The sequence below is a fragment of the Calypte anna genome, chromosome 7 (assembly GCF_003957555.1).
Source record: "Calypte anna isolate BGI_N300 chromosome 7, bCalAnn1_v1.p, whole genome shotgun sequence".
NCBI classification, from domain to species: Eukaryota; Metazoa; Chordata; class Aves; order Apodiformes; family Trochilidae; genus Calypte; species Calypte anna.
In genome coordinates, this window is record NC_044253.1 from 25,810,556 (window position 1) to 25,833,927 (window position 23,372).

Consider the following 23,372-nt stretch of genomic DNA (forward strand, 5'->3'; position numbering starts at 1 on the left):
TCAGGATGCCTGTTCACCCAACTTGCAGCCCAAAACTTTTCTAAACAGAGTTAAATAATCATTGCTATACAACTCAAAAAGCAGAACCTCCTTCCAGGAGGAGACCATGGCCAGAAGCTATCATGGCCAAGAATCCTCCTTCTCCAGGGATGTATAACACACAGGGCAAATACCTGGCACTAAGCTGCTTCCCACTTTGTTAAACTGGAAAGATTTGCCAGATGGCTAAAAAAGAGAATAAAATTAGTAGGCAAAGAGACACACAGATGCTCTTGCCCTTTGGAAGAAGCAATCTGGCACCAGCGGCTTCACATCAGCAGGGGCACCCAACGCAGTAGGTGGTGAGTGACTCTGAGGAAATGTTTGTTTAGATAAATAACCTTGCTTAGAGATGACAATGTTTGATGGTCTCTAATCCCCTTCAAAGATAAAGAGCAAAACAATGAATGGCCTTAAATCCTCTGATATCTCTCACTAACTGCAGGCCTAAAATCATGCTCCCAAACAAGGAGAAAAGGAGTGGGGACAGTTTCAGTTTAGGTCATACAAAATATAAAAAATACCTCCTACATGAAGGAAAAATATGTCTTTCTAAAATGTATGTCTTTCAAAACCTATTAAAAAGACCTCCTAATTATATCTCCTCAAACCAGCATTCAAAACTCCACTGCTGAGATAAAAGACCCTGCAGACGCCTCTCACACATGGTGTTTCAGCCGTCTCCAAGAGTTAGCTGGTTTGCTTCCACCTCACTGCTCTGTCAGCCCAACCTGTGCAATTTGGCCACCACAACGTATGTTTAACGAGCTGGAAAGCCTGCTCTGCATTTTAAAGACTTTATCATGTGGCCAGGTGATGATCAGGAACCCAAAACAGAGTGAGAAAAGATCCCAATGATTTTACCACTGACCAAGATCTAGAATGCACCTGGGGTTTAATCATTTTTCCCTGTACAAATTTCCTCTTAAATCAAGATGATGAAACCAAACTAAAAAAAAATAATTATTTTTCCAGGGGCAGGAGACCTTAAAGACCACCCAGTTCCAAACCCCTACCATGGGCAGGGACACCTTCTATTAGACCAGGTCACTCCAAGCCCCATCCAACCTGGCCTTGAGCTCTTCCAGGGATGGGGCACCCACAGGTCATCCAGGAAACCTGGGCCAGTGTCTCACCAGCCTCACAGGGTAGAATGTGTTCCTAATACCTCATTTAAATCTCATCCCTTCCAATTTAAAGCCATTACCGGAGAAAACAAAACAAAAAAGACACAACAGTTCTAGAGGAAACAAACAACAACAAAAATGAGGGGGTGCTCCCACCTTACTGCTGAAGAAGGCCTTGGCATGGAGGCAGCCGGCGCTGAGGCGCAGGACCCACAGCCCGGCCACCACCTCCCAGGGGAGGAGCAGGAGCCCTGACAGCCGCTCCAGCTCCCGGTTCAGCCGCTCCCGGTGTTGCTTGGAGGGGTTGGAGCTGCCGCCTTTCGCCGGCACTGGCTGCACCCTGACGGGCAGAGCCACGTTACTGGGGTCTGGTCTGACTGATTTGAGCTTTCCCCCACCCCTTTTTAAATATGTTCTGACCACCATCACTGTTGGGCCAGCCTCAGTGGGTCCACCTCCTTCAGCCAAAGTGCCGAGCAACCAAGCTCAGGGCTTTGGCACAAGAAGCTTTTTCAAATATTTGTTCAGTCAAGAGGGAAACGGAGTGATGCTGTTTCAGGTCAAAACAAACCAGCAGCACTATACAAAGGAAACTGGCTTTTAATATGTAACCAAATGCAGGGAATGAATTTCAGGAGATCATCTTTTCTCCTTGGCATCATCCGTTTGCCAACTGCAATACAATGAAATCACATAGCGGAAAATGAGACACTGCCACAAAAATAGACATTTTATGCACATACATAGTGTAATAAAGGGGTAAGACAAAAGTAACTGAACACCAGGGGTCTGTCAGTAGAGCCTGGTGGTGGTCAGGGCCCTTTCCAAAGCCCACCTCTTGCAGGACCAGAAGCCCCAGCAGTTTCCAGCTGGGGCTATGCACTGTTTTGCAGTCTTATAGGTGCCAAAAAGCTTGTGAATTGAGTCCATATTGCTAATTTTTCAATCCACTGATTTGTCAGGCTCCATATTGTGGTAAGTCAGCTCCTTGCCCCAATCCTAGGTGCTTCTCCAGGTCACTTCAGAGGGGTCTGGTGCATTTCAATCATCGCTCTGCTTCCTGCAGCCAGGAGCTCAAGCCTTTCCAAGCCCCATCTTCCCCTGAGAGCAGCTCTGGGGGTCCTGGCATAGCAGGAAGCCAGGCACAAAGGAAAAGACCCCAGGACATGAGGCCACCCTAGGACACATGCAGGCTCACCACTGGACTAGCCCTACACTAATTAATTACTTGATTTTACTCCCTTGACAAACAGCTCATGCCTAATACTGGTACAGAGGCAAAACGGATGCTCAGGGCAACAGTGGCAAGGGGGGCAAAATGTGGAGATCCCCAACCACTCTCTGGCCAGGCTGGCTTGCCACATCTGGTCTTAAATCAAAACCCTTCCTTCCCTCCTACCTTTTTCTGTGGGTTTTCCTTGATGGATCTGGGAGAATTTGCCCTGTGGTGGGAAAAAAAAAAACATTACTTCACATCTTAAGTTATAAAAAATACAAAAGGGAATTCAACAAAGCAATTGTGCTGGTCTCCAGCACAAAAATTCAAAGGTCACAAAGTTGATCCAAAGCAGAAAATCAGGCAGCAGTCTCTGCATACCTTCCTGCCTTTCCTTCTGCTTTGGGAAAACCACACCATCCTGAGCAGCTCTGAGTAAGCAGAAGAGTGAAAGTAATGACAAGATAGTGACAAACCCAAGCAGAGTTCGTCTGGCCCTTCCCCTCCTGTTTTAAGGAAAAGTCACAGCCCTGTACCCACTTCTCCCAAACTCCACAAGAAAGCTCCTGACGGGCTCAAAATCCCAAGCTACCTCTGGTCTCACCAACTCCACAGCCCACAGAGGCCCTTTATATGCTGCCAAGCTTCTCAAAGTGAATCCTTTTTTCTAAAGGAATTGGATTACCATGGGCTTGGGAGGAGAGGAGAGCACAGAGGGGCTCAGGCAGGCTGGGATGATGGAGGGGACTGAACAGTGACCTGACAAGGGTGGTCCACACAGACAGGTAATGAGAAGCCCACACTGTGTGTGAAACAGCAATTCAGTGCTGTGGCATGCCTAATGCCAGAGGGTCCATCTACCAGAGGGCATGGGCCAGCAAGCAGTGTCATTTCTTGGACCCCAAGACTCTGATGAACCTCCCCACTGGCCTTGCTGCATCTTCCTGAAAGACCACATGGAAAAAAAAAATAAATTAAAAATCACTGAACTCTTCATCCCAGGCTGACAGAAAGCTTTGCTAGGGTACCTCATTTCAAGCACTGGAAGACAAAATCCTAAGTAACTGGGAAGTGTGGGGCACCATTCACAGGTATGGGTGGGCCAGAGGGCTCAAAATTGCTGGTGACTTTTCAACATGACTTCTAGTTCACAGTGAGGCTTCAAGCCAGGCTGCCCACAACCAACCCTGTGCCTGCATCCCCACAGCACCCTCCTTGTTCCATCCCTGCAAACTGGATGACCCCACAGGTCCTGCAAGCCTTGAGCTTGACCTCACAGGAACAGAGCAGCCCATGAAGGATGCTGGTGGGATGCCAGGGCCCTGGACAGAGAAGGATGATACTCCTGCACTCACTTTCTCAGGGAGAACTGCTTAGCACCTCAAAATAGAGCCTGGTGAGGAATGTGATGCTCCAGGGTGGCTGTCACTGGGGCAAGGCAAAGCACCCAGCTGCTGGGGAAGGGATAGTTCAGAGGCATCCCTAAGAAAGATGCTCTCATGTCCAAAAAGGTTATTTCTGTATTGACACTCAGGCAGCAACAAGTGATCCACCTGCTGGGTACTGGGATCCATGTCAGACCCCAAGAGGAATCTGCTGTGGTGCACCAGACCTGCCCCACCACATCTCCAAGGAGTTGCCCCAGTCTGCAGGAACCACTTGTCCTGTTCCCCATCCCAGGATAAACTGGGTTTTAGGGGAAGTACTGGGGGCTGTTGAGGGAAGTCACCACCCCCTGGCAGCTGGCTGGCTCCTAGGAGTGCTGATGCCTTTGTGGGGAGAGAGGTGTTCTCATTGTGGAGGCCCCCAATTCTGGAGAACAAGGACTCATACAAGCCCTGTGAGGGGCAAGGAGCAGGTTGGGAGGGCAGTAACCACAGCCCAGGCCCTGAGGGGCTCTCAGGGCTGTCTGCCAGCAGACTTTGTGACTCCAGGTGTGCTCCTGCATCTTCCAGCTGTTTTGGAGCTGTGGCCATCCAAGCTTCCAATGGACAACCTCCAGAAGCATTCTGAGCTAAAGCATCATCTGGGTTTGCCTGGACTGGGACGATGTGCCATTGAGTCACCAGTGTGTTTGATGGTAACTCAAGTGGGCTGCTTGAACCCACCAGCTCACAACCAGGTTGGTCATGAGGAACAGCATTACCTACAGGAACAGAGGTAGGTGGTTCTGTTGGAACCACTTCGTCCAGGTTTGCCAGCTGAAGTGCTACAGAGGGCTTGTTCCTGGAGCCAGGGACATCCAGAGTGCTCCCTGTCACCAGCCTGACTGGGTTAAATGGGGCCTGCTGTTCTGGTTGAGCAGAATTGACCTCAGATGTAACAGACACCAGAGACACCGTAGCATCCTGGCCTTGTGCACCAGGTGCCTGGGGCTCTGGTGGGGCTTGAAACACTGAGTTAGTTGCCCAGCAGTGCTGGAAATGAGCCACAGCACTGTTGTACTCGTTGCAGGGTGACACACTGCAGTGCAGGAAGGCCATGCTCTTCCCAAAATCCTCCCTGAGGAGCACTTGCTCCATAGAGGAGGTCACCTCAGTGCCAGCCTCCTGAGCTGGAAGCTCCTCCTCTGCACTCAAGCTGAGCAGAGCCTTTTCCCATTGCTGCAGCTCTGCATTGTTCACATTGAGGCTCTGGAGGGTCTGGCAGATGCTTCCACTCAATTTGCTCTTCTCAAAGAGGGTTTCCACAACAACCAGGAGGGATTCAGTGTCCTCGTTTGCATCCCTGACTTCCTCTTTCTGGCTCCATTTTTCAGGCTCAGTGATGAGATCTGGCAAGTAGAACTGAGGCACATTGTCAGCATGGGAGATGTATATGGATGCATCCTGCTTCTTCATGGCCCCAAGAAGAGAATTGGGATCTACTGAGTGCTGCTTCCAGTGGGAGTTTGCTTGTGTCTGCAACTCCTTAGCCTGGAAGGATTCTAGGAACTCAGGAACTTCATTTCCATACAGAACTGCTTCCCCTGTGGCTAAGCTAAATGGCAACTGCAGCCTTCTCTTCTGTAGATGTTCCTCCCCTTCTTCATTCCTTCAGGGGAAAAATGAAACAAAACACAAACAAACAAACAAACAAAACAACAAAAAAACAAACAAAAAAGAACAAAACAAACAAACAAACAAAAAGATGGAAACAGTATGAGCACCTTCTCCAAAGTAGGCCAATCCACTCTCGCAAAAGGCAGATGGGAGCTCACAGCCCCTCCCTGGCTTTTCTAAAGGAATATGTGCTGGATGGGGCTGGCTCTGATGCTGCTGGTGGGAGATGGGGGCTCTGGGGAGCCTGTGGGAGAAGGAGGCACTTTCTCAGAGCCATTTTGCTCACATCCCCTACCACAGGAGGGCAACACGGTGCCAGCCATGCCACCCACCCTCTCTTTCCCCCGCACCCCCAGCAGGTGACAGCAGCCCGAGAGGCGGCGATACTCACGACAGGGCTCGCTGCTGGGCAATGATGCAGTCGGGCTCCCCCCCTCGGTAGACCAGCCGGGCCCTGGCCTGCACCCACACCCAGCTGCCCTGCTTGGTCAGCAGCCGGAACACTGTCAGTCCGCTCTCCCCAGTCTTCATCACTAGGGCAAGAGGGGGGAAGAAAGGACATGGTTACCCCACGGTGAGCAGACAAACTGCACTTGCAAGGTGTCACGACATTGAGCAACCCCTTGTGCCCACGCTGCGGGCCAGCAGGCAATGCCATGTATGGGGGCTGTCTCCATACCACCTCCCTGAGCACGGGATCACCCAGGAGGAGAGAGCATTTATCACAGCCACTCCAAACCCTGGGACATTTGGCCCACCCAGGAGCACTGCCAGAACTGAACTGGTGCTGGGGAGCTGCAAGGGTCCCCACAAATGCACCCACCCCCATGTCCCCCCGAGTGCTCACTTCTCACGTGGTTCTCTGCACAGTGCATCATGTCAGCTGCATGCACAAACTGGTACCCAGAGCCTCTCCTGCACAGCTCTGTCTCTGTGTAGCCCAGGACAACCTTCCCCCTGGAAACATCAGAGAAAACAGTGACAGGGAGGCAGGGAGGGAGGAAGGGAGGAAGGGAGGGAGGGAGTGCCCCAGTTGCACCTCACTGGCCAGACATAGAACCCTAGTCGCAGACTGGTTTGGATTAAAAAGGACCTTAAAGATCTAATTCCAACCCGCCTGCATGGGTAGGGACACCTCCCACTTGAATAGAGTGCTCCAAGCCCCATTCAACCTGCCCTTCAACATAATCTTCTCTACAGTACCCAGAGCCTCCCACTTTGGCTGGTGCAACTCTATCCTGGGCCAAGCTGCATCCCCTCTTCCAGACTTCCCATCAGCCAGCATTAGTCAGATATGTAGGATAGTCTGTGTGCTGCCCCTGCCAGACCACTGCTCCCCCTTTCAGGATGGTGGACACATGACATGGGAAGGCTCTTACAACAAATGCCCCAATGTCCAACTATCCTCACAGTTCAAGATGTTCAAAACCAAAGAGGTAGGAATCAAGACCTACCTCCTTCTCCAGCTGTATGGGAGCCAGCAGTTTCATAGAATACAATCATGGAACTGCTTTAGTTGGAAAAAACCTTTAACATCATCAGGTTCAACAATTAACCCATCATTGACAAGGCCACCACTAAGCCATGTCCCTCAGCATCACATCTACATGGCTTTTAAACCCTTCCAGGGATAGTAACTCCAACCACTGCCCTGGGCAGCCTGTGCCAGGGCCTGACAACCCTTTCATAAAGAAATTGTTCCTAATATCCAATCCAAACCTCCCCTGGCACAACTTGAGGCTGTTTCCTCTTGTTCTATCAGTGTTCAGCAGTGGATGAACAAGAGCATCATATAACTTGCCACAGGAGTTGGGTTAGAAATGTCCTGCTCCCATGGCCTCTAGCTTTCTGTCCAGCACCTGAAACCGTGGATTTTGCCTTGGAGAAGGGTGAGAGATGCGAGATGCCCTACCAGGAATCACAGGCTGTAGGAGTGAAGTCCAGCTTGTGCTTTGTCTGGAACATTAACGTCTTGGTCCGAAGCTCCAGGATGGAGAGTGGTTGGATGGGGGTTGCAATAGCGAAAAGAGCAAGCGGGGACCTGTCTGATGCCTTCTGCTGCTGCCCATGAAGGAATTTCAAGCGCCCACGGAAATTCAAGGCCTTGGAAGGGATTAGAAAATGTGACTGTGAAGCAAGGAGTGTGGTGGGAAACAGCTGTGCTCCCCCATCCCTATGAGACATAAGTGGTCCCTAAGGAAGATGCTGGGGGCAGAGGAGTGTCCCAGGGCAGGGCTGTATTACCAGAAATCCTGAGGAGGTGTCCAGCAAGCAGCGGAAGCGGCAGGTGAAGCTCCTCTCCATGAAGGAGACCTCCTCAGGGAGAAGGTACTCATGGCTGGGCACGGCACTGCATCCTGGCTGCTCACCAGGAAGGTCTGGGAAACCAATAGGAAAAACAAAGTGTTCCAAGCTGCACACTACAAACTCACGGCCTTGCAGACCAGTTCCTGATGCAGACTTTGCTGCTGAAGTGGACCCATGATCTTTACAAGCTGGGTAAGACCTTGCCATGGGAGATTACCAGTTCACAATAGTTCCTGGTCATCGCTTGCCTCCCGGATGGAAGCAAGGCACCAAGTCACTTGCATTGAAATAAAAAGGATTTCCAACAGTGAAAAGCAAAAAGGCTTGTGAAGAAATGTCCCCATCCCTCCAACACACCATTGCTGTTGGCTGCTGTGACACTTGGCTATGCCAAGCCCTGGGATGGCTGTGGGTCCCAGGGAGAGTCTGCAGGATGCTCCTCAGCATGGGAGAGTGCCTGGTGGCTATAAATGGCTATAAATGCTATAAAGGCTATAAAGGCCTGGTGGCTATAAATGGAGAGTTTTCCAGCATGGGATGGCCACGCAGGGGTGGCTGGCTGCTCCCTGAGGATGGATGCTGGGGACTCACCCTTGGCAGAGTGTTGAGTGCCACCCAACACCGGGACCCCACGCAGCTGGTGGCAGAAGGCAGCTCTGTCATCTGCGTGGATCAGCTCATACACGTTCTGGTGAATGAGATCCGACTGGAATGACACAAGGGGAGGAGACCGTCTGCTCCTGCTCAGCCTGACACAGGTGTCCAGAGGACATAGCTTTCTTTCATGGGCACTAGGAGTGCCAAGACTGAGTAAAGAAACAGGGAAACACAACCAACTTTGGATGCAGCATGGAGAGCAAGGATCAGGGACTTCCTGCATTTAGGGGAGGCAGCTCAGGAAAGAGGCAAAGGGGGCAGAGAGCTCTCCTGCCTGGGGAAAGCCTCAAAATGGCTCTGAGGTATCTGGGAGCCATAGAAATTACTGTGTCCAACTAACCTTGGCCACTCAGGACTGTCAATCCCACTCATTTCTCCAATGTGCCCAGGCCATAGCTAAGCAAAGCCTTCCACCCCATTCCTCACATTGTCAATGCTGAGGATTCTCCTGGTGTCACCCAGCACTTTTACAGATGTTTCACACTGGCTCTGCTTCCTGATCCTTAATGCAGTTCCAGTAGAACTCAATAACTGTCTCCCAGTACTTTAACAGACTACAGGAAAGCCCCTGGGGTGAGATATTGGGAAGAAATTGAGCACAGAAATTTGCTGCCTGAGGCCAGACACTGGCCCAGGTTGCCCAGAGAAGCTGCGGCTTCCTCATCCTTGGAAGTTTCAAGGCCAAGTTGGATGGGGCTTGGAGCAACCTGGTCTGGTGACAGGTGTCCCTGCCCATGCAGGGGGGTTGCAACTGGATGATCTTTGAAGTCCCTCCCAATCCAAACCAGTGTGGGATTCCATTAATGGGAATTAATGGGAAATGCTGAAACTCCACGGCCCTCTCTCTCCACGGCAGACCCTGCTCTTTGGGAAGCTTTGCCCCCAGTCTCCTGGGGTGAGGGATGCAGCATGTGACTGGCATGTCATAACTTCTAATATCTTCTCAGGACCAGAAAGGCCAGTGGTTGTCAGAGGAGAATTTGTCTGTAAGGAACAAACTGCTGACCTGCAACACCACAGAAGATCTCTCTTGTGCTGCCATCGCCAGCCCTCTGCACAGAAACAGATTTGTTTCTTCCACATGTTCAATGTAAAAAAATTCAGGTTGATCAAAGCATTTCCAACAAATGTTTTCCCCAGACTTATGCAGGGTGCTTTGTTGTTTAAAAAAAAGGTTTTGTAGGTTTTTGGGTTTTGTTTTTTTTATATTCCAAAACCTTGGGAATCTATATCCCAGTGCAAAACACCTTCTTCCATGGGCCACCAGGAAAGACAGACATGCTGATGCTGGGCTGTAAGGATGTCCACATAGCAGAAACAATAATAAGCCCTGCCACCACCTCTCCCTTAACACAGTCCCCTTCTTCTAGAGCCATGTCTCAGACCAGCCTTGCCCATCCTGGTCCTCTCTGCTGGGATGTGACCTTGCCAAGCTCATGGGCAGCTCAAGCCACTGACTGCCATGTCCTTGCTCACAGAAATATGTCAGAGCTGAGTCTCCTGCTTAACCAGACATACAGGTACTTTGAGAAGATCACTCCCTGCTTCTGACAGCTCTTTTGACTTGGGCCATCAGCCCATGAGGATCTTTCTACAGTGAGCTGGGAAAGGGTGCAAAGAGAGGATCAAGACAATGACATGGCAGTCTCTGCAGGCACACCAGGAACCCACACAACAAAACGGGTTTGGCAGCCTCACAGCCCTCCTGTTGACTTAACCCTTGGGCCAAAGGAGCTGGGCAACAGGGGAATTGGAGGTAACAGGGTGGATGTGGGGAAGAGACCTGCTTTTCCTTGGCATCTCATGTAACCCACAGTACTTCAGGGCACTGACATTGGTTGCCAGTGAGATACCCTCAGCCTGCATGAAAAACCTCACACCCCTCCTACACACCAAGACAAGAGGATGCAGAGCCTGCCATTGCTCAGCTTGCATCTGATCCTACTGGAGTCACAGCAAGCTCATTGGCTTGCCCAGCCCCCAAGAACATGATTCATTTCAAAACACAAATCCATCACAAACGACCCAAGAGAGCTGGGAAGGGAGAAGAAATGAAAGCAGCATGGCTGCCAGCACCTCCTTCCCAGGCCTGGACTGCACCCATCTGCTCACAGCCAGGAAAAAAGTGGTACCCACCTGATGAAAGCCCAGGTAGTCCTGCACAGTTGGGGAGATGTAGAAGATGAAGCCATCTCCAGTCACGGTGATGACAAATCCATTGAGTGCCTGAAAGCATAAATTGAACCCAGTTACTCTCCTTATTTTTAATCCAGCTGGTGGAAGATGAACATCTCCAGGTTTTCATTCAGCATTCAGGGATGGGAAGGGACCTTTTTGTGGGTTCTTCCTTGACAAAGAAGACCACAAGAGGCTTTTAATCCTAGCTAGGTGGGAGGGGTTCCTCACTGTCAGCATGACCAATGATTCAAGGGAGTCACTGCAGGGCATCTTCTGCATAAGGAGGGACAAGCCAAGGAGAGGTTTCTGTAGTACCTGGAGTTAGTTGCCTCCTCTCCAGCTGAGCTGAGCTGAGCTGAGCTTAGCTAGGCTCTTCTGGGACTCTTCTGCTGGCAGACCTGATTTCTTCTAACAAACCTACCTACAACTTCAACAAAAAAGCAGGAACAGGCAGGGAGGAGGGAAGAAGTGCCTTGAGACATACAGGAGCCTAGTGACTCTAGGGGGAGCCTGGCTTCAGTTCAAGCATAAGGAAGCCTTCAGAGAGGGTAACCAAACTGCAGGCAGTCAGTGACCTGACATGTGTTCACTCTTTCATTTTAAGGATGACCTCCAAAGACACTTTAGGCCCTGCTCTTCACACTGGGTTTTACAGTTAGGGGGTTACACAAGCTTATATCTGCATTTCTGTATGTCTTTTCCTCAGAATTTCTTCAATCACCTCCCAAAACCTGCCTTTTGATACTTTGCACCTGGGGGTACAGGGACACAACAGAGCTCCAAAGGTGCATGAACAATGCATCACAAAGAACACAAAATAACACCAAATTCAGCCACAGCTATCACACACAGGTGGGAATGCAGCTAAAACCCAACACCCACCTTGGAAGCAAAAGAGGTGGAAAAATCTGGAAACCAAGATCCCAGATTTTTGAAGGTTCCAACATTCCACACAGGTAGGGCACCCCCTGGTTCTTATAGTTGTGCAAACTGTTTGACACATCTTCAAGGAGGTGACAACATCCTGTTCCCATCTGTCTCTCATCACACAACCTCTTCTCATCTAATTTTGCTCTTTTCCCTGGCAAACATCTCAAGAGACCCCATTGCTCTTGAGATGTTTGTCAGGAGCAAATACCGTTGCCTGTCAAATCTATACTGACACTGAACTATGACACTACACTGGGAAAACCAGTCTCCTCTTGGTGATGTTGTAGATGGCAGAAGATAAGGCTTTAAACACAAAACCCCCAAATCTCTTTGAAAATAAATAAATAAATAAAAGTATCTTTGTAATCTGCTGCTTGGCACTGGGACAAGTCCAGTCCCAGCAGCAGAACCCATTCCCTTTCCTTTGTGCCACTTGAGAAGCCCTGAGTCAGAACCTTCTACAAATTACAGTAACTGACAAAGAAAACCCATCAGGCAGCTCAGTTGGGGGATTTCTGTCACATTAACACCTCATAAGCTCTCCAGATGCCTTCAGTCACTCCAGGCTGGCAGTGCTCCATGGCTCAACAAATTGTTATCATAGGGCACAGTTCATCCCCCTGGAGAGTGCTTGGAGCAGGCTCATCAGGGGACAGGGGCAATCACAGATTCCCTCCTGGCTATTGTTTAATTCCATCTCTTTCTCTGTGATTATCACACTTGCAGAGACCCGAGACCACTCTTGGGAGCAAAACCCACACAGGGACACCTTATATAGCCCAGAGCTCCCAGGAGTCAGGACCTCATCAAATTCCTCTTTGTTCACACCCTCCTGCCTGGCCCTAACAGGAGGCATGGGTATAAGGCTGTGCAGCAGCAGGGATGAAGGCACCAAAGTCAGACTTCTAGAAGCATTCTATAAGCCAAGCATTCATTTGCAAGTGTTTGGAGAGGTGGAGAAAGAGAAGAGGACTGAAGGCCCAGGAAGCACAGACACATGCAGTGTGCTACAAATTGAACCTGGACTTCTCCTGTCCCAGGCAGGCTGTGAATTCATCTCAAGGCATTGCTGCAATGCCCCAGGAAGAGCAAATTGTTCTTGATGTTTTATCCTGCAGCTACCACCACTGTCCTCTTGGCACACACTAGAATGCATGAACTAGACAAGAAATAGAGCTCACCACCTCAGAGACTGATCAGAGATCAGACCCTACACTGCTATACAAAAAGGGCCTCAAGTTGTACCAGGGGAGGTCCCACAGATAGGACCCCAAACCTGCTGTATGGTTCAGCAGACAGGGCCCAGATGTCATGTCCAGTGGATGGTGGGAGCCAAGGGAAGACCTCAAAGGACTGAGCTGAGCACAATACCTGGAGCAGAAGTTCCCCCTCAGGAAACAGCTCCTTGTCAACCTTCAGGTCCATCTGTCCCTCCCCTCCTGGGGCTCTGGGCTGATCCACCACACCATCACCAATATCTCTTGCTGCAGCTGCAAGGGAGAGGACGAGAAATCAGCATGGCAGGGGCAAGCCAGGAGCATCTCCCTTCTCCTCCCCACCTCAGTGCTACCTGATGCACACAGACCCAGATCAGATGAAGATAAGACCAGTGGGGTCTGGAGCAAAGACCCTTTACAGAGCCATCCCTAACTTGCCAAATGCTTCCTCCATGCCCCTGCTTGTTCCCACTTCTGGGAAATCTTGCTTCTGCCAGGGTCTGGGTTAGACATGTAAAGGACAGAGTGAAGGTGAGTATTTTTGGGCTTCCCAGGCTAGAAAACATCACTCAACACAACGAGAAGTCTCCATGTTACAGCCTGGTAGAGCTGGAGTTGGCTTTAAGCCACCCCAGGACCACAACAGACAGGGGCAAACCTTCCCAACCTATCTGAGATGCCACCAAAGCAGCCTTTGGTTGCTCAGAAGCAGATCAGAGGGCTGGTGGCCACAGTGCTCCTGGTGAGGCACCTGAGCAGCTCTCTGCTCCCAGGACTTGCTGCTGTGACCTCCCAAGGCTGATTCATGTGCTTCCTCACCAGATGCCTGCCAGGCAACACCCATGGGTGCAGCAGATGTGAAACATCCTGTCCTGGTTATCAGACATGAAGCATCATGGGACACACAGAAAACCAGGTGTTCAGCAAACAAGGACAGAAGTTGCCAGGGACATCCCCAGAATGGTAATTCATCTGCTGGGGAATAATCCTGGAAAAACTCAGTCCAAGCTCAACTTCAAACTAAAGGACAATTTTTAAGGGAGCTTTTTTGCCAATTTAACTTGGGTCACAAAAATCTCATGCAATGCCTCAGGTGTGGGGCCAAGTAGCTGGAAAGTACCCCATGAAAAAGGACTTGGGGGTGCTAGCTAAGAGCAGCTGGATACGAGCCAGCATGTACTCAGGTGGCCAAGATGGCCAACAGCATCCTGGCTTGTATCAGCACTGGTGTGGCCAGCAGGACCAGGGCAGGGATTGTCAACCTGTGCTCAGCACTGGTGAAGCTGAACCATGAATCCTGGGGTCAGTTTTGGGACCCTCATGACAAAAAGGACATTGAGGGGATGGAGCTTGTCCAGAGAAGGGAAATAGGGCTGGGTCTCGAGCAGAAGTCTTGTGAGGAGTGGCTGAGGGAACTGGGGATGTTCAGCCCAGAGAAAAGGAGGCTGAGGGGAGACTTATCCTTCTCTACAACTCCCTGGAAAGGAGTTAGAAGCAATTGGGGGTGTGTCACTCTCTTCTCCCAAGTAATTGGCAATAGGACAAGAGGAAATGGCCTCAAGGAGGTTTAGATTGGATATTAAGAAAAAGGGAAGTGGCACAGGCTGCCCAGGGCAGTGATGAAGTCACCATCCCTGGAGGGATTGAAATTGTAGATGTGGTGCTGAGGGACATGGCTTGGTGGTGGCCTTGGCAGTGCAGGGTCAACAGTTGGATTTGATGATCTGAAAGGTCTTTTCCAACCAAAAATAATTATTTTATGAGATGCTCAGGCAGCAGTCGCATGTTCTGCCCTTTCCATCCCATGCCCTCACTCACTGGAGGAAAGCCCAGCTTGTGGGCAGCTTCCACAGGACATGCTTTCCCCTCCCTGACATTTCTGTGGGTCAGTTTAGCCCACACCATAAATCAGCATTGCCTCCTCCTCCCTTCCCTCTCCCCCCCCCCCCCCCCCCATATAAACTCACACCCCCATTTCTGCTGGGGATAGCCAGGAAATCAGTTGCTGTGCTCAATTTGCTCATCAATCAAGGAAAAACACATCCCCAGGAGTTTCCAATAGAAAGTGTGAGCCTGTCACCACGCAAAAAGCTTCTTTGCATGTTTGCCAAGCCACCCCAAGGAAAAACACCCTAAGATCATCTGGACCAGGGGCATGGCTTCAATTTACACGTGATGGAGCAAATAGTTTCAAAATGAAATATCAATTCTTCTTTAAATTTTTCTTTTCAAGGGCTGACTCCTAATCAAAACACTGAAATGAGGCAAGCTGGCAGGGAAACAGAAAAATCAAGTTCTTCCAAAACAAAGCTCCAAAAGGGCAGAGTCTTCTGAGAGGATGCACACCCCAAGAACACATGGTTTCCAGCTCTTTTCCAGTGTCCACCAGCACTGTCTGCAGGGAGAGCTGCTGCTGTGGGCTGAATCCAACACAAAACACCTATTTGCTCATTTTGTACTTTCCAGCAGAATTCTTTTTTCCACATCTCCCACTGATCATAGCAAAGGGTTTTTCATTTCCACAAAGATGCTCACTTGCCCTACTCTCAAACAGTGAGTTTTCCACAAACCTGAGGTAGCAAATCCCACAGAATCCATCTCCTACAGGCTACACTAGGATGACCTGGCTCGGTGAGAAGGCCTGGAGCACAGAAAGAGGGTAAGAACCCCAAGGAGGTAGAGTCTGCACATGCTTTGCCACCACTGGGCCCACTCCAGAAGAAAACAGGAGACCCTTCAAAAGGAAGCTAGGAGAGATGTCAAAAAAGATCAGTAACATTTTCATCATTCACGAATGAGGGTGTGTCCTGTACAGCCCCAAGAGCATCCCCTCTGTGTTGGTTTCATTGCCTCTACAAGGAGGTGTCTAAGCCTTGCAACATGGAGGAAGAACCTCAAGGATGAAAATGGGAAAAAAAAAAAAAAAAAAAGAAGGAAAAAAAAAAAAGGAGCAAAAGCAATCTAATGTCCTCACCTTTTGCTCATCACACTCACAAATTAAAACACAGCGACACAGCCACAGAGGCTGACATGTCCCTTGCCTCTGGCATAGTTTTGTCACTGAAAAAAAGTTATTGGTAAAGAATCCTGGTGTCAGCTCTGTTGTCATGGACTGAGTGACACTGGTGGGAGAAAACAGACTTCAACCACAGCAAGTATTTCTCTTTGAACACACTCCCGAGAAGCCTGACCTCAAGAAACCAAGACCTTCCAGCCCTTCTAGCAACACCTCAGCTCTTTAACAAAGGCATCGTGCCAAGCAGAGCAGGTTCATGCTAGCCAAGCAAAATATGTCAAAGCCACAGATTATAAATCTACTAGAAAAACTAGGAGGAGCACAGAAATGCCCAGGGGAGTGTTGGCAGCTCCAAAGTGCACCCCAACCTCTCCAATCTCCTACAAACACTCCTACATGATCCTGCAGGATCTTGCCCAGGGAGGGATTTTAGCTTGACTCCTTTCACTGCCTCAGTTAATTCAGGTCCAGACCCCTGTAGCCCGGGCCCATGGGAGCAGCAAACAAGGAAATAAACAAAAAAAGCTAAATTAATGCTGTCTGCTGTGGTGAAAGTCTGGTGAAAACTGGTGCCAGCTGACCTGCACCAAAGCATTGCAAAGTTGCATGGTAGCAGAGGAGGGAAGTGACCCAGTGAGAACCAGACCAATCCTCTGCTCGATCCACGTCAGCCCAAGCAGGTTTCCCAGGCACAGATGGCAGATAAGGATCTTGGATATAAGCTTCCTAACTGCACCAGTGCAGGGACAGCCTTCTGAGGCTGCTGGTGGGAGGCACAGACCTGGGAGGATTTATCCTGTACTCCTCCATGGGGAGGGGAATAGAGACCCACCAGGACTCAGCTCCCATGGTGGCAGGACCATGCCACCCAGCACATTCCCATGGGATCCATCTGGTCAAACACTTGCCTGCAAATGGCAGGAATGGGCTCTGCTGGGGAGCTAACAGGATGTCATGGTGGCTGAAAGGTGGCACAGCAGTCAGGAGCACTGGGACCTGGCACAGATGAGCTCTTGCTCAACACAGGCCAAGCAGAAGATCCCCTCATGCTGCCTGGAAAGTCCTGGGTGCGCAGGGGAAAGTCTGCATCATGCAAGACCTTTTGCACTTGATGATCCTAAATGTCTTTTCCTACCAAAACCATTCTGTGCTGGTCAGACAATGCCACGCTCTCCTGCTGGAGGAGACAAGTCTGCACGAAGCAGAAAGCAGATGGCAACAAAACTGAACCAGAAAGCAGGTCACAAGGCTTTCACCACCTCCACCCTGAAACACCTGATGTGATACACCATGAGTGGGCTGCTGTCACTTGCAGGTGACATGAGTCCTCATCAGACTCGACCTCTGAGCCCTGCCTGATGAATTGGTAGGATGATGTGAAGTCAAATAATATGAACTTCAGAGCATGCATGGGCAAAGCAAGGGGATAGGGGGGAGGAGGGGTGGACATCTCAGGTGCAGTGGCCAAATGGGAGTAATTGGCCTGGCAGAACAGGTCTTCAAGGGGGGACAAAGCTGCCACAAAACATGAACCCATTCAATGAGAATTGCTTTTCCAAAGCAGCTCTCACCTTGGGAAACACATGCTGAGAGCATCCATTGGGAACAACTCCTGCTTGGAGGCAGGGGTCTCAGATGGAGAGTTTGGCACAGAGGTTCATCCCCAGCTGGAGAAAGCCCTGGAAGGACCCCAAGGGACTGGGCACAGGGAAAAAGCTAAGGCAGCCAAGTTTATTCATTCTGGAAGGGGAGAAGACACAAGAGAAGCCTCTAAGTATAGAAAGATGCTGATGGCTTCCTGCCCTCCACACGCTCTGGCTCTGCCTTCACCAGGGCCCATCACCCATTCCCTCAAGCCTAAGGCACTGGAGATGAAACTTGTCTCTGTTTGTATGCCTTGACCACTAAGAAGTCCCCGTGTGCATTGACACCAAAGACCCTGACACCAAGAGTAGAAGCAAAAAAGCATCAATGACAGCCATGGTCATCCTCCTACTGCAGCTGCTGCCCTGTACCAGGGTTTGCACAGCAGCAGGGATGCAGAGAGGCAAATGCAAGGAGATTGGATTTCCCAGTATATCAGCTCAACCCTCCATCCAGTAAAAAATTAACTGGGGTCTCTGGGTGTGAGGCATCACCCTTAATCTTGTAGGAACACTCATTAGAGAGTCTAATAGACTCACCACAGCTGTGCCTGGCAGGGCTGGGGTGGCAAGAGCAGCAGTAAACCACCCTCTCCCCTCCTTCCCTTGCAAGGATGAAAGCAGAGAAAAATGAGCTGATGAGATGCCAAAGCAAACAAGGGCCTCAGGAGCAGCCTCATCTAAACCATCAGAGCAGCCGTGAGCAGCACCTCCTACCCCTGCCTTCCCTGGAGACACAAGGCAGCCCCCAAATCCTGGGGGTCGCCAGTTGAAATTAATTACAAAATTAGGTGCTATTAGATGAGGGAAACATGGCAGTTCAGCAGACACATGATGTTCTACCTATTGAGTGAGACATAGGAAGGGGTTTGGGTATATAGGAGTGGTGGGATCGCTGCTGATGAAAGGTAGAGAGAGGAGCTTTGCAGGAGGTCTCAGGTGTTGGACAGGCACCCAAGTGGCTCCTGGGCACCCACAGTGCCATTTCTAGGTCAGACAGCCCCTCAGAAAGCCATGGGCCAAGGTCCTCTACCCTCCACCCCAGCATCATCTGAATCCCTCTCTTGCTTGGTCTCCACATCCATGACTCAGTTTCCATGACCAAACAGGGAAAGTGAGACCAACTAAAGATTTTGCTTTTCCAAGACACCCAGCACCCATAACTGACTGAGGAGGGATAGATTTGGGTGTGCAACATTCAAGAATGAAGGGGGATTCCTTTCCAGAGGGAACATGGATAAAATATATGTCATGATAGCAAAAGCCCCAAGGGGTAGGTGTCCCACCTGCGTAGCCCCTCTCAACAACCATTGCAAGCTTCTCCACATTTCTGGAGCCTTTCCTCCCTGGTTTTCCAGGGCATTTTCAGGCCAGTATCTCAGCTAAAGATCCAACACTGACACATCGACAAACAAGGGTCTGATAGCACCATTCATCATCATCTTAGGAGACACAACTCTCTATCCCAAGGAAAGGGGTGGATGTGAGGCATACAGTGGGGATTAACCACAGGAATTTCTCACTTTTTGCAACACACTCACCCATCAGGTAGCTTTTCACCTTCAGGTAACCAACAGCCAGCCGAAGGATGGAGAGTTTGTCCAGCCTGGTGCACACATCTTCAGGGAAGGGCAGCAAGGCAGTCAGCTTGCTCAGCTCCTGGTTGAGCCTGTCTCTATGCCTCTTGGAGGGGTTGGACTTCACACCCTCAGGGGGTGGTGGTTTGGGGCTGGAAGAAGCAAGTAAGAGTTTTATCAAACTGTGCCTGTCCAACAGACTCTTTCTTAACCCAGTGTTGGCTTTACTGCAGCCACAACAATGAAACATCAGGTGGGCAAGGTAAGGTCACACAGCAGCAAAGGCAAGCTCCAAAAAGAACTTCCACTAGTTTGTTTCCTTCCAATCTTCTGACCCTTTCAGATGGGCATTTCCAACCTAAACCAACATCTAACGCCAAACCTGAGCTCTAAGACCAACCTTCAGTGTGCAGAAGTAGGTTAGAGCAGAAGAGCAGCTCTTGGCTTCCTTTTATCAATGGAACTTGTCTCCATCAGCTATGGTTACTTCACAAGCCACAGCTGAAGTCTCAACCACAGCAGTAAGAGGTTAGTGACTTGAATGAGTCTTAGCTGTCACCTTGTCTCCTTTGGTTTTTAATGCTGATTTAAATGTTCTAGGTTGAAGAAAAACCCTTCAGGGCCTCCCCTCTTTATCTGGTTCAATTGCATTCCCTAACATGCCACCCATATTGTTTTGATGTAATTTATCTAAACACAAACTGTCTCTCTGCAGGCATCCTTGTTCCATAAAGCAGCTTTGGATAACAGGATCTGCCAGTATTTAGCAGCAATTTAAGCTCTCCCCTCTACTATTGCTCTCAAATCTATCTGGCAGAACTACTTCTGTGTGTGACAAGAAAGGAAATGGGTATTAAATGAGATACAGTGAGGTGCCTGGGGAATTTTCGTAGCAGAGGGCTCCAAAGAGTCTTCTAAGCATTGATGGAAGAGGGTAGCATTTCTCCAGAAAAGTTCAACCATGCTGTTTTATAATATAAGCATAAAGAAGGGATATACCCTGCTTCTCAGAGAGGGTGGGTACAACTCATCACCAAACTTGTCCAAGCAAGCTGAGCAAAGCACACTGTGCTTTTCTATATTCCATTAGCCAGTGGCCTAACAAACACTTTGAAATCAGTCACTCATCAGGGCTGAAACAGATGAAAAGGTTTCCAGAGACAGAGTCAAGGGGAAAAAAAATTTTAAAAGTAACAAAATTAATCTGAATTTCTTCAGATACCCTTTAAAGAAAAATCCTTTGGCCACTCACCATCCAAATTCATCCCAGAGAGAAAAGGAAATTGGAAATGAGAAAAAAGAGCTGCCCTTCATGGGAGAGGCAAAATACAGAGGTGTAACAGGGTCTCCTGGATAACTTGGCCGAGCATTGAAAAAGTTCTGGCTGAGACACAAGGGGTGACAGAGCCAGCAGCAAAGTAGCACAGGGGTAATGGAGGTAACCCAAACATCTGTTCCTGCATGGTCCCCACCCACAGGACATGCAGGGTGCTTTAGAAGAGGGACAATGGAAGGATGGCAAAGAGTTAAACTGCTCCAGTGGTGCTGAGCATCTCTTTTGGCAGTCCCTTCCCATGGGCAGATGCTGCTCCTGCCAGGCACTTACAAAGTCTGCATCCCCACCTTAGGGCAGAGCTCTGGCAGCCTCCACCATCCAGGGGCACCCTGCAAGGCTGTCCCAGAGAGCTGCTGCCCAAGCACAACCCTGGAGGTCAGCAAAGCTGCTCAACACCTACAGAAACAAGCAAAGAGAAGGCATCTTTAAAGAGGTCTGAGCCCCCAAGTCTATTTGCAAGAGCCCTCACGTGGCCAAGTCTTATGGCTCTGGTAGGATGCAAAGTTCAGCTCAGCCATGCTGTGGAGCTGATGGTGAAGCTGCCAGCAGAAAGCTCCTGCCCCCCGAGCAGACAGTCCAGAGCAGGGTAATATCAAGAGCTCTGCCCCCCAGTTTGCAGCGCAAAGGCTGAGCTGCTGCTGCAGGGTTGGTTTTCCCCAGCTGCCTTTTGAACAGAGGAACCCGCAGGAACATTTTAATTTCTGTCAAGTATCAACAGTTGCTTTTACCAAACTCCCTAACCCCATGCTTACACCCCCTCGGCCTGCTTACACATCCTGCTTCCCCACAGCCCTGCTCTGCCTGGCCTCTCCCAGCAGGACCCTGCTCCAAGATCTGTCCAGCCACAGAGTGGAACATCTCCCTTATGAGGAAAGGCTGAGGGAGCTGGGTCTCTTTAGTTTGGAGAAAAGGAGACTGAGGGGTGACCTCATCAATGTTTTCAAATATGTAAGGAGCGAGTGTCAGGGAGATGGAGTTAGGCTTTTCTCAGTGATTACCAGTGATAGGACAAGGGGTAATGGGTGTAAATTGGAGCATAGGAGGTTCAAGTTGAATATTCGAAAAAATTTTTTTACTGTAAGGGTGACAGAGCCCTGGAACAGGCTGCCCAGGGAGGTTGTGGAGTCTCCTTCACTGGAGACATTCAAAACCCGCTTGGACACGTTCCTGCGCGATGTACTCTAGGTGGCCCTGCTCTGGCAGGGGGGGTTGGACTAGATGATCTTTCGAGGTCCCTTCCAACCCCTAGGATTCTATGATTCTATGATTCCTGAGGTTGGCCCTCCAGTACCAGAGATGCAGGTCCCCTGTGCTCCAAGGAAACTCCTTCTCCAGCACCCTGAGCCACAGGAATCCAACCCAAAGCCTCAGTGTGGCCACACCAGCCCCATCATGGAGCTAGAATTGCCACTCCAAGGTGAGCGGAAAAAAGGTATGAGGAAAAGCAGATGTGCTTCACATCTTCACACTTTAAGACTCCCTAATAAACACCCAAGAGAGGCTCTGGTTCACCTTCTCACAATACATTTATGATGTTGATGTTCCCTCCTCCATCCCACATTTGGGCTCAGCTCATCTGCCTCCCCCCAGTGGCTCCCCAAAATAGATATACCTTTATTTCCTCTCCCCCTGGTAACCTGAGGTCAATGTGCTGATGTGACTTCAGAGTAGGTAGTGAGGAATGGGGAAATACCAGCAGCACATCAGGAGCAACATTATGCAACAACTATTAAGCAGCATGCTAATGAATTGACAAGGAAAGGGCTCTCTTGGTGAACAGTAATTGCTGTATGTTGATTTAAGCAGGCACTGGAAAATGAGCCAGCCTGCAACTCAAACCAGAGCACAGCTGATCATCCCAAAGCCCCCAACAAACTTCCTCACAGGAACACTGGGAAGCAGGACAATCACCACTGGGATTTTTATTTTTTCCTCCAGCATGCCAGAGCCTACAAAGCACTAGCTCCAATCAGCCCTAATTAAAATACGGAACAGCCCAAGCGTGCTGCCTCCCTATCTCTTCTGCTTCTTCAATGCCTGCACCAGATTAGCTTAACACAGTTCCCAGCAACAAGTTTGCCTCTTGTGTATCTGTTTTCTGCCACCCACCCTGTCCCACACACCCACCCCACCTACTGCCCTCTTCCTAGAGGCTACCAAAGGAGCAGAGGGTTAAAGAAAGACACCCCAACTGTTCCTGCATGGTCCCCATCTATGGCACATAGAATCGTTTTGGTTGGAAACAACCCTTTAATATCACCAGGTCCAACAGTTAATCCAGCAGTGCCAAGTCCCCCACTGAACCGTGTCCCTCAGCATCATGTGCAGGGTGCTTCACAGGGTGAAGCACTTTAGAAGAGGGGTGATGGAGGGATGACAAAGAGTTAAAGTGCTCTGGTGATGCCGGGCAGCTCCATCCTCAATGGGCAGACGCTGCACCCAGGAACTCCCAGGGCCAGAGGCTTCCCAGTTCTCCCTCCTGCCAGATGCCACAGCAAAACAGGTTCCAGGTGCTCATGGCTGACACATCCTCTCGCTCTCTGCCAGGCAGTTCAGAAGCTCCCTTGAGCCCTGGGCAAGCCAAGAGGCAGGGCCAGGAAAACCACCAGCCTCTGGCACATCCACTGACCAAGGGAAAGGCATTGCACTTAGCACAGCCGCATCACTAGCCACCAGAGAATCCGCACGGGTGGGCGCTGTAGGGAACAACCTTTCCCCACTCACAGAGAAAGTGAAGTTGGGTCTCGATGTTTAAAATGTTTCGGCTCCCTGCCTGAGGACTCTCTCCATCCCCACCGCAGGGCAGAGCTCTGGCAGCCTCCACCAGCCAGGGGCACCCCGCAAGGCTGCCCCAGAGAGCTGATACCGGGGGTGACCCCCTCTTAGCAGCACACGCCACCAACCCCTCCTCCCCGGCACCCACCTCTTCGGCACCGGCTTTTTCCTCTTCCTCCCCGCGTACATCCCGGCACAGACCCCAGCAGAGATCCCGACCCGGCCCTGCCGAGCACCGTGCGGCCGCGCCCGGGGGCGGGGATGAGGGCGGACGGCGGAAAGGCGGCTCCGGACCCTTCTCCGCCCCTCGGAC

General features: G+C 50.3%; 1 protein-coding gene across 1 annotated transcript; it reads right to left on the bottom strand.

Moving 5' to 3' along the window:
* Positions 1–3,009: 3,009 nt before the first annotated feature.
* On the bottom strand, positions 3,010–23,310 carry LOC103525536 (aryl hydrocarbon receptor). Its single transcript, XM_008490496.2, is given in 11 exon segments — positions 3,010–3,851; positions 3,854–5,415; positions 5,815–5,956; positions 6,271–6,380; positions 7,336–7,526; positions 7,668–7,801; positions 8,322–8,436; positions 10,524–10,613; positions 12,867–12,985; positions 18,913–19,100; positions 23,208–23,310. Coding segments are annotated over 11 exon segments (2,736 nt in total). The 5' UTR covers positions 23,249–23,310; the 3' UTR covers positions 3,010–3,807.
* Between the last annotated feature and the right edge of the window lie 62 nt (positions 23,311–23,372).